Source organism: Echinococcus granulosus (assembly GCF_000524195.1).
Source record: "Echinococcus granulosus chromosome Unknown EG_S00069, whole genome shotgun sequence".
Lineage (NCBI taxonomy): Eukaryota > Metazoa > Platyhelminthes > Cestoda > Cyclophyllidea > Taeniidae > Echinococcus > Echinococcus granulosus.
Genome location: NW_020170449.1, coordinates 226,145 through 237,663, shown reverse-complemented (window position 1 = coordinate 237,663; position 11,519 = coordinate 226,145). Strand labels below are relative to the sequence as shown.

Genomic DNA, 11,519 nt, shown 5'->3' with positions numbered 1-11,519 from the left:
CTTGCTCACCCACTTATCCACTCGTTTCATTTTTCACCAGCTGTTCGTAAAGGGAGAGAATGAGTGAGAGTGAGGAGAGGCCTAGGAAGAGACGATTAAATTTCTTCTACTCTTCCTCTTAAGCACTCTAATTGGTACCGGTGGGGAGCTGATTTTGAGGACAGTTTTAACCTAGCATTATGAAGTCTTGCAACTCGGTAGGATGTAACCCCCTTTCCAGGTTGGTAGTTAACCAAATTAGATGGTTTTCGAATTGCTCGGCACCCGAATTGGTGGTTTATTCTCGAGCCTTGCAAACCCGATTTGTTTACGGGAACTAGGATCAAAGATGCTAAATGAGGCAGCGGTTAATACGCCTTCCTTATTTTTTAACTTCTTCCTGAAAACGCTGTTCATAGAATACTAATGTCAGTTTGCATCGTGGTCCGTCGTAGGTTTCATGAAGGAGATAAATCCCTTCCCTAAAGTCCACTGGAGCCACGATGGTGGTTCATTCGCCTCGGGCAGCAGCTTCCTTTATCTCCGCAATCCACATTCATTCGGTCTACCTGCAGGGCTGGCTAACTAGTCATAAGGCAGGCGAGAGAAGTGGCCTTTAGGCACTACAAGAAGTCATAAGAAAGTCGTTTGTGCTCGTGCTCCCTAGATCTACCGTCAGTGAAATTCACGAGTAGAAAAGATGATTTTCTCTTTTCCTTTGAAGTGGCTGAGAGTGTACTAAGACAAACTCAATTATAACCTTCTTATACTTTTTTCAAAGCATCTCCTTTTTTAGCTCAAAAGATGTTAAAGATCCCTTTTGTGCCTACTTCGCCTATACTTATGATAATTTGAACATCTGCTGCTTTTTAAAAACGAATATACACTGGCAAACCAGGATGTCGGTAATTTTGCAGCAATTTTTAAATCTAAAGTGGTTATAACCCTCCACTAATTTTGAAGAAAGCGCTCATTGGAGAGTCCTAAGGAGAGGTGATTTTGCTATCCTCTTACAAGAGTTCAATTTTGTGATCACAGATTCCACTTTTGATCAATTGTTTATATTGTATTCCTTTTTTGAGAATCACGACTTAAATTCGTTAGATGAAGCATCCATTGTTACACTTGCAGACAAGTTTTTTTTCTTGTAAAAAGGGCAATAATCCAACTGTCTGAAAACGATTGCTTTTTGATACGAGAAGGAAGGGAATACATTTAATTCTGGTGCCTATAAACGAGGCTTAAATTCGCCCTTCGAAAAAAGGAACTGGAACCCGATGCAAAAGCTCAAGAGATTTGCTTCAGATAATCGAACATTCCAGAACTCCTGGATGTGTCGTTCATTGGGCCGAATACCTCTACTGACAAAGTAAAACTATAGACTCCTGGGAAAGAAGTAGATTGCCCAGTTTTTCTGCATTTACCTACTCTTCTGATCTCTTGAAGTGAGTTCGCCAAAGCTACTCTCCGAGGTTTTACGTGGCTGCAGCGCAAACACACAGAAGAGTTGGGAGGTCAGGAGGGTGGAGGTCGTGAGCAGACGCGGAAGTAAAGTCGTGGAAGACCAAAAGGTCTGTGTAGTCAACTACATGAAGATAGCAATTATTGTTTCTCTTTCTAATTGGCAGTCCAGCTTGCGCTGTAAAATCCCCAACTTTAATCATTATACCCACCTACTATGGCATGGACCTCATCGTAATCTGCCATTTGTAGCAGTAGGGTACATTGATTTCATCCTCCTTTTGCCCCACACCTCAAATGGTAAAATGAAGTTGACATGGTGATCACTGACCCGTAAATAATCTGTGAGAGATGCATGAACCTCTACCAGAGCAAAAAATGTCTCAAGCCCAGTTTTTCATATGCCAAGTGACTCATTTGTGATCACGGTAAAAAATGCCCTCCAAAACAGAACTTATCAAAACACCGGCTAATACACTCTGGGTAGATTAACTTTGCTCCCACCAGTCAAAAACTCTGCCAATTTATGCTGCAGTCTGTTGGTGTCAAGGCTAGGAGTTAAAAAAATGTTATTTACTTTTCAATCTTTCACAAGCCCTTTAAAATTAGAACATCCATTTGGAACCACTAAGATAGTGCTAAATTTAGATGTGAACTTTAAACGTCTTTTAAAATTTAATGGGCTAGTTAATGCCAGTCGAGGACAAACAGCTCCATAATCACGGTCAGAATCATGCCTTATTATTGAACCGCCTCTGCTAAGTCGCCTCGTCATCCTTTTCCTCATCTCCTTTCATATACCTGTGTGATGGAAGTGTACTCTACCTACTACCGCCAATGACGGGCTTTATGTCAAAAAATATATTGTTAATTTTAAGTAGAAGTTGCTTTATTAACACCACACAGAGAGACCGGGGTGGTGGTAGTAGAGCCCCGTGTCATCGCTGTGACTTTTGTAAGATCAAGGTTAATGTTTCCCCATGCTGTATCTGCAAAATGAGGTTTCGATATTCGATACCAAAAAAACAAACCTGTGAGTCCGATCAGCTTGACAAAACTAAAAGCGATTCATTGTTATCCTCTTCGTAGACGCTCTTACAACTTTTCAGTTCAGTTTTTTTCGACACCTTTTGGTTACGACTAAAAGTTTTTTTTCGACTAGTTAAAAAAATGCCTTCTTTTGAGAATAAGGTATTGCAATTTGAAATAACCATTGAGACGTTAGTAAAGTAGTTAACGGTGCAGTGATTTCACATTTAAACCAGTCGGTTGTTATAGACGGTAAGTGAAGCCCTTTTGATTAGGTCCGCCTACCCGCTCATCTATTATGCAGCAAGCTGTTGGGCGTCTGTGTACACGTGTCCAGACAAGAAATAGAAGCAAGATTAGATCTCAGAAAGTGGATCATTGTAGCATCTGGCCTTAGTTGCTTCATGCAGAAAATAGCGGGCCAAAACTGAATCCATGAAGGGTACTGTGGTGAGTCTCCATCCCTCCAGTCGCATCGACTACGTCTTTTGAGGAGATTCGTACCCAAAGGAACAAGTTGACGAACTCATTTACTGATAGTGATTCAAAAGTATCTAGAGCCAAAGTTGTTTTAATAAGGTGTCCGTACTTAAATTGGCGCGTGTCACCCAAACCGAGGATGTCAGTTCTTCTTATTCCGATCTAAATAACTTAAATGATACGAAGCCAAGTCAACCGTGTGAGGACATATGCCCCTCCCCTTACATGCCATCGCGCTAAGTAAGCGAGCTATTTTCATCAAGTAGTGGATTATTTCTATTAATAAAACAAATCCTCCCCTAGCCGGTGCTGCCTGGGCACATAAACTGCGGCTACGGACTTATATTTGCTTATTTTTATCAAGAAATTGGTTATTCAATGCACCCGTTTCATAATAGTATGGCATATAAATGGTTTCTACGGCTGTCGGCGCATGCAACGAGCTTTTTGACCTGAGGCTAGTAAACCACCTTTCCTCTGACGCTGATGGGAGAACAGTATTGACACCTTGCGAACCAAAATAAGTAGGTCAACTAATCAAATGGTCAGGACTTACAGTTTACGTTAATTCTGAAACTGCTTGTCTGCCTTGATTTAGTAATTGCTTTTAAAGCCGGATGAGACATGCGTTTTGATATGGGGAGCTACACTGGCGTTCAGGCTAAGCCGAGATATTCTTACATTACTTGGTTGAGACACAAATATACACTGAAGTACAACCCGATGAAGCCGCCACCGCATTATAGAACGAATGCCCATTCTGAACAGCTTTTAATCATGTCGGTCCTAGAAACCTTCGCAAAAGACGTCAAGAGGTACATGGTACTGTTGGCATGTGTGTTAGTGAGTGCTCCATTGGAGCTATAAGCGGCAGTTTTCAAAGAGGTTTAGATGACGAAAACTTTGGAAACCAAATTATGGATGTAGTGGACCTACACCTACGGATCGTGAGGGTAGTATAGAAAGGCTTAGAGTGTCACTAGGATATGCAAACCCTTTCTCTATTGCTTCTGATGGTCCAGAGCGTCAAGATCTCAATTAGCTGGATATCAACAGAAGCCAGCTTCTCTATTCTGCCTTCAAATCCGAGGTATCTTATAAGGAGGAAGGGTACTTCAACTTCCAATTTGCCTTGACTGCTGCCTAAAGTGATATCTGTGCCATGTTCGAAGCCCTACAATTTTCCAAGGCTGCGACTCGGGATATTCGGTTGTACGACGTGAGATCTCCATGCGCTTCTCCAAGAATGTAAACTGGAAGGTGGGTTAAAAAGTCTCCAACGTGTAAGGTAAATGTTTTACGACTACTTTTTGACGAAATTAGCACATTTCTGGAAGGAGGAAGAAGCAAGCAATTACTGTTAATTAAATACGAATTGTCATTTCATTGCTTAAAACAGTGAACATGAGATGTCTCCTTTTGAATTGGAGGTCGACAGTCCGTTTGTTGAATGGAATATTTTCTAGGCCTAACTCGAGCGGTCAATCCCCATGGCAGTCCAATCATCAGCCATCTCCCCAATCACTTCACCCAATTTTTGTGGCTGCTATCATTCGTAGTTAGAAATTGGTTAATTTTAAAACTCTTTATCTCAAAACATGCCATTCAGTTCCCCTGTTTTGGTTAGATTGAATCAAAACTTATCCACTCATGATTCAAACGTCTTTGATAAATGAAATTGGTAAGGAGGAGGGTCAGACTTCAAACCGAACAACTTCGCCTCCAACAATCATAAGGTGGTTTGACGTCTCATCGTCTCTCTAGTTATTTTGAATTTTCCCTCACTTTTGAGGGTTGTAATACTGTCTCCACGAAAATAGTGTCAAAGCCTGTCAATATAAACGATGTTAGAATTCGATACACGCAAATTAAGGCTCATTTCCTGGAACAAATAGCCTATAATAATGGGAAACATCCCCCTCCTCAAACCGTCAGCCGGTATACTTTTTCTCCAACTCGCTAAAACGCATTTTTTGCTTTATTCGTACGATCAATTGAATCCGGCTAATCAAGGGTAAATAGTGTAGCGATACCGCGGGAGGCGAGGGCGGAGACGCTACTCTATAGAAGGCGACATGAAAAGATTGTTTAATTTTTTCTTGCGAGAATGACCTACCAAGTGTATTAGTGGGAGATAGAGCCTGCAGGTCACAAGATCTCTTTAAGAGAACTCGTGTGGCCTGCAGCTTCATCAGAGGCAATGCCATGCGTATGAGGTGGCTATCAAAGAAAAGTCATGTATTAGGCTTACACAAAATCGGCAACGATCACATGACAGTGCTGCCACTGGCTGAAAAACAATGTCAAGAGTAAGCAGCAACTAACTTGCCGATGTGACCGGATGTTGACCATTATTATCAATGAGCTGTTATTACTGTTATTTGGACACTTGGGACCATAAAGACTTACCCCCCATCGACTACTGCCCCATTCAAAGGGTAAATGATATATTGTGAGTATAACACCCCACTTACCTAAAAAATGAATGGGCTTTGGTGTTTTGTTAAGAGTACAAGCATTTAAGAGGGCGGAATTGCTGCCTACGCTTCAATTGAGCCCATAAGCCGATGAATGAGGTATTAACTATGGGAGAAAATGTGGTCTATTTCAGTGGCTCCCCCATTGTCTGTACAAAAGTAACAGAGACTAATTAGGGCCTAATGGAGCGTCCGTCACTTGTGCAACTCTTGAACTTTGACCTGAATGGATGGTCACTGTTGGATATTTTTTGTAGCAAACAAAGTGCTACCCTGACACTTAAGCCTAATAAGACCAACGTCTGGCTGTGATTTAAACAGAGGAATGAGAGCGCTCCTGTCACGTTGGTAGTGTACGACGCGGAGGGAGAATTTGATTAAGCTAGAGTAATGCCAGCGTCAGTGCTTATATTGAGCTACTTTACTACCGAGGGGCATAAATAGACCCTGTTTTTTTTGCTTACTTGAGTGCAAAAGATAATTTGAAGTTTAACTACTATCCTCGATTGCCTGTTAAGAGAGTAAGAATTCTGCTTGTCCAACAGGCACTTCGATGGGAGAATATAGCAGATTATCACCGCTGGTTCATATCAAGCCTTCCCTTTCCCCCCCCCTCTCCGCCGAAAAAAGGCAGTAATGTTATCCTCAGCCTTAGTGAATGGTCGAATCTGTCGAATTCTCAGATAAAGGGCATTCCGTTCCCCCATTTTTCTGTCATGATGACGCGTGGCGCGACTGTATCAATGCGGCCTTTGAAGTCATTGTACCCGCGAGACTATGGGTACTCATGGCTTTTCCCGAAAAATTGCCCTTGTCTCAGAGCTGTTAATGCCTTTATTATTGTGGACTTAAACAGGACAGATATTTTTAAAGCATCATAACTAGGAGAAGATAGGGGAATTATTAGGATTTTAGAATCTTCAATCTCTACTTAGCATTACATGCTTTGAAATGCTTACAGGTGGCTGTGACGATTGCTAATGTGGCGTTTCTTAAAGCCCCAATACTCTCTTTGACAATTTGTAATGTTATTAACGGTTGTAATAAACAAAGCATTGTGGATGGCTTACCTTGTTTTGCTACTCTACAAGCGGCCACTTGGCTGAAAAATACTGGATAAAATGAGAGAACAAACTCCCACTTTACTGTCCCTAAATCACGTCAAAAATGGCCTTTCAGATGGAGTAAAGTGTAGCGACTTGGAATGAATTGTAATAGGCTCGGTGTTTCTCCCTTCCACCTCTTTGCTCTTAGAACGAGTGGATGAGGAAATGCTTGATTGAGTGGCCACAAATAAAGAGGTACAGAGGTATCACGGTTTCCTCCTCGGGGACCGATGGCGTCCAGTCCGTCACGAGGTTCATACTTACCAACCGGCACATTCAAACAAGCGCACTACGGACTATTCTATTATTCAGCTATTAAAAAATGCAGAAAAGATGATCGTTTGCGTTTTGTTCCTTCAAAAGCACACTAAAATCATTTCAATTTTATAATAGGGTCTATTCATTTGTTAGACTAGGGAAATAAGGAGCGTGAGATCTGTTTTAACCACAAAACTATCTTCCTTTCAATCAAGAACTCAAAGAGAGGTGTTTATTTCCTCGATTTATTTTCTTTGTAGTAAAAGAGGTTCCATTTTGTTTACCCGTTCCAAGCCCGCCTCAAATGAGAAACAAGGATCACGAGTTGACCTTTCAGCCGGCCTTGTAATTTGCACATCCCCGTGTGTTAAGGAACGAAAAGTTACTTTAAACAACAAGAGAAATAACAAGTTGCCCGCTATAATTATTAAAGACTCTAGTTCTACTTTGAAGAAGCAGATAGGCGAAGAAGCTAGAAATGGGGTCAGGCGCTCGATCTGAGGAAGAAAACACAAAGCTGGGATGGTTATTTTATACCTGAAGACCAAGCACAAAATATCGGAATGCCAGAATATTCACAATAATTACACTTACTTAATCATTCTTAATACTGCCTCATCACGCAGAATTCTTGATCCATGGTTATAGAAGGAAGGAAGTAGAAGTTTTAATGGAAGCGTTTAATTTAGCAATTCCCGCAGCCTTTTGATCATCTTGGTCTTTCAAATTTGTCAACAAATAAGGCAAAGAAGTTGTGCGTTCCATGAGGAGATTAAACTTTTTTGTACGATTTTTGACATGTCATACTGCAGTAGCTGCGGAGACTTGTGAAATGCGTGTAGTCGCTTGGACACATGCACAACAGGTCAGTCCTACTGGCTTTAGGAACTTAAATAGGATTTTAAAGCTTTGGAAACAGCCATGATTAGTTGATTAGTGGGAAGAAAGACCCCATGCTGCGCACTAAACTGACCTTACTTTACACCACCTCGTCTCGGCTGACCCGACTAGATCCCAGAGAATGTCTGTCTGAGGCACTTCCTCATCCTTATCTTCCGCATTCTTTTGATAGAATTTCTCCAAGTAGTAGCTATCACCTCTCCTTGGGATTAGGATTGAACATTAGCTTAATCACATGCAAAATAGAATTGATGGTTGGGAAATAGAAGTAAGATGGGTAAGCAGAAGCAGTATGGCTAGAGATAGGTTGTCTGTTACTAGAGACAAGGGCTCTTATGGCCGGTAGAATTGGCATCAAGTTTGTCTCGATGTAAAGGCGAATACTTCAACGTAGAAAATATTTGAGGGAGTCTTCCGCGGTTCTATTTTCCTCATATGAGGCCTGAAAAAACAGCAGCTGATTATGCCCGAAACCTCCCAATCTAATGAGTAAGCCGAATAATTACACGGTTATAGATCCTATGTCTACTTTTCGATTAATTAAGTAGTATAGGTCCACTGGCATGTGATTGGTCAATTCTTGAAGGCTATTACCTAATAACTTAATAATAGGGTTAGTATGCCAAAGAGTAATTAATACGAAATAAAAAAGAATTCCTTTGAAGCACTACATGAAATATCCAAATTCACCGCACTTTGTACTTCTGCATCAAACTGCTGACCCAAATAAGTTAAGGATTGAACAAGGTCAAGGATTCTGCCAAGTGTTACGTGTGATGTGCTTTATCGCCTGACATTAAAAATCGTTGAGTGAGGGATGGTTCATAATAATTTTTTGTGAAGACTTCCCGTAATTTTTCAGTGCAACAATATTTTCAATATGTCGACGATCACTTAACCGATTGAGGGATGGAATGATACCTGCAAAAATGTCATTGCACTAACTATATCTTTGTTAAAAAATCCGACTTTTAATGCCGTAATAATTCTGGAGGGTTGTACATAAAGTCAGCTTAATCGGTCTTAAGTTAAAAGCAATGAGGGATCCTTTAGGTTACCTGGGGATCAGGGGTCATACACGGCTTGTAAAAAAGCTCTGTCCTGGTATCATTGTCTTGGAGAATTCAAACCAAAACTTGTCAATCCCTATCAAAATTTAAATTTATAATTTATAACCGTAATTAGTCGAAGAACCTAGTGTCTTTGTCATGGTGATACGTAACCGGCAATTGTCGCATCTTCTAGTATTTGCTTTCATCATTTCAGCGCCCTTTTTACACATCAATTACCTCAATACACGGTCCATTTAGACCTAAAAAGAAGGCCGCCTTTGTCGGCCCTCTTCAAAGACTTTTAACCTTCGAAGGCACCGATTCAAACCAGGCTTTAAAGTGTCCATCATAAAATGGGAGGCTAGGGATTTGCGCAATACGTATTAAAAAGCGTCCCATTTTGGTGATCACAGGTACCCCGCCGCCACCGACGCAATTGCTGACAATAGATGATATCTTCCCCCGACTCGACGAGCCTCCACAGTTGGAGATTCTACGGAGTCACCTTTTCGGCGAGGGACGTTTAACAGAGAAGGCGGCCCTGAAGATCATCGAGGAGACTGCGGCGATTTTCAAGAGCGAGAACAACCTTATTGAACTCGAGGCACCCATTACTGGTGCGTTAGGCCAACTTTTGTCTCTTTTGCATCACACAAGTCGATGTTGGTAACCCGTAGATATCTGCGAGTAGCTTGATTGAAAGATGTATTATGGGTGTAGGTGGTATGACGAGAGCCCGGATCACGAGAGTCTTGAACGATCCGTGTAAAAAAGTATGTAATTAAGGTGAATTTGCCATGCTAAGAGGTTTATTTAGAACTGTGGTGCATATTTCCCCACCACATCAACTGCTTGGACCCATAAAAGCAGACTGATTGAGCAGATTGCATAAACGGGAAAAGATGCGGTTTAGACGTGTCTTTCTTCCGGACAGGCATTTGGCACACCCCAGACTATGGATGACTCACGATACTGCTACAAACGAAGTAGGTGTCCAACTCGATTACATGGAAAGGGGTAATGAAGACTCTCGTCGCTTTGGAAATGTTGTGAATTACGGTTCCAAAAGCAAGGTATCTGAGCTAGCTGTGACGTCACATACATCCAAACAGTAGATATGGCAGTGTAAAGAACAGCGCAAAAATTAACGCTGCAAACTGGACAGCATACTCTGTACTGGGCTATAATCCTTTCCAAGAAATGTATTTTTAAATCAAGCTGAAGTATGCTACCTTGCCAAAAAAAGAAATATGTAGCTCAGAACGAGGTAGGGGACTTTTAAGTAAGAAATTAAACAGGTGAAAGGATTTATTGGTTGGAAAGATTAACCCTGCTTCTACTGAAGCACACATGATGAAAAGGTATTAAGGTCAGGAAAGCATACTTTATAAAACACTTCATGTTACAAATTTGTGCGTTTAAGTAAATCATTTCTTTTGTAAATTCAATGCAATAAGCAATTGCATGTCGTTCAATCACCTGTGGCACTAGAAGATCAAGGAAATTGGTGGCATCTCATGAGGTTTTGTTAAACTGGACACCTGTTAAACAGAAGAACCACAATACATTTTAATTTTTCATAACTAAAGATTTTGTACATTGGAGTAAGGCAAAGACAAAACCAGGGGATTAATCAAATGGCTCCATCAGTTTTTCGTGGACTTTGTGTAGACGACTTGTCATAACTTTTTGGGGACTAGGTGAATAGTTGTGAGTGTTTACATGCACTATACAGGAGAGATACGCGTCAGTCTATTTCGCTTTCTGGATTATTCCCACAATTTGGACAAGCCCATCATAAAATGCCGATTATCTGCTCGGCGATTTTAGACAGGGCTTAGAAACTGAGGAAGCGGACTTTCAAAGCTGTAAAGCACTTAAAGGGGGAGCAGTTACAGAAGGCATAGCTAAAAAGTGGTTTGAAAAATGTGATACATGTGATGAGCTGCCTAAAGATGCCTCACTAAGACCATCTAACCTCGGTCACGAGAACGAGGACAAGCTACGCAGTCTCGGACAAACCACATATCGCAATCGTAAATGGTAGGAAGGGATGGAGATGTGAATGCTGAAAGTGAGTGATGAAGCGATTGGTTTGCACACACGTTAGGTGGAAGGGGCAGGGTATGAAAGCTCAGAAATGGACATGCTTATGGAAGTGGTGAGAAAAAAGTGCTGATCTAGACAGGGCAAGACAAGACACGGTAAGAGAACCCAATAAAACGCAAAACCTCGTAACTTCTAACTGATATCTTATAATACACGTCACTATACTGAGCCCAACGCCACCTTACCGCACCACACCACCACAGCCTACACAATCCGCTCGTTCCGACTTCACCTCCGAGTGATGCGCATCCCCTCACTTTAGCATCAGCATTTCGTGTGTGCTAGAGTTGGGAAATAAAGTGAGACGGGTAGACAGAAACGGTGTTGGGTAGGGATGTTATGCCTACTGCTAGAGACACAAGCCTTTGTTATCAGCGAAAATGGCATCATGGTTCTGTCTGGTTGTTAAAGGATGCCAGATTGTGGACAGTGATTTACTTCGGAATTGCAGAGACGAGGAATTTTTAGCCTGCTTACCAAAAAATAGAAAGCTGAAGTCCACCCTTTCAATGTCAGCCTTAATCGCTGTTTTTTTAAACCGACTTAAAATCAACAACGCAGGACACAAAGCATTCTATAAAGAAAAATGTCAGTTACGAAAATTTTCTAAGTGCCATGTCATTTAAGATTTTAGTTCCCTCATTTTTCCCAAATCAGATCAGAAATTC

General features: G+C 41.3%; 1 protein-coding gene across 1 annotated transcript; it reads left to right on the top strand. All coding sequences in view use genetic code 11, as the record gives it.

The window, feature by feature from the left end:
* Window positions 1-7,743: 7,743 nt before the first annotated feature.
* EGR_07084 (Serine/threonine-protein phosphatase 2B catalytic subunit gamma isoform) lies at window positions 7,744-9,419 on the top strand (the record flags this gene model as incomplete). Its single annotated transcript, XM_024496333.1, has 3 exons — window positions 7,744-7,813; window positions 9,156-9,359; window positions 9,400-9,419. 3 exons carry the CDS (start codon window positions 7,744-7,746, stop codon window positions 9,417-9,419), a joined length of 294 nt encoding a protein of 97 aa, XP_024349260.1.
* Between the last annotated feature and the right edge of the window lie 2,100 nt (window positions 9,420-11,519).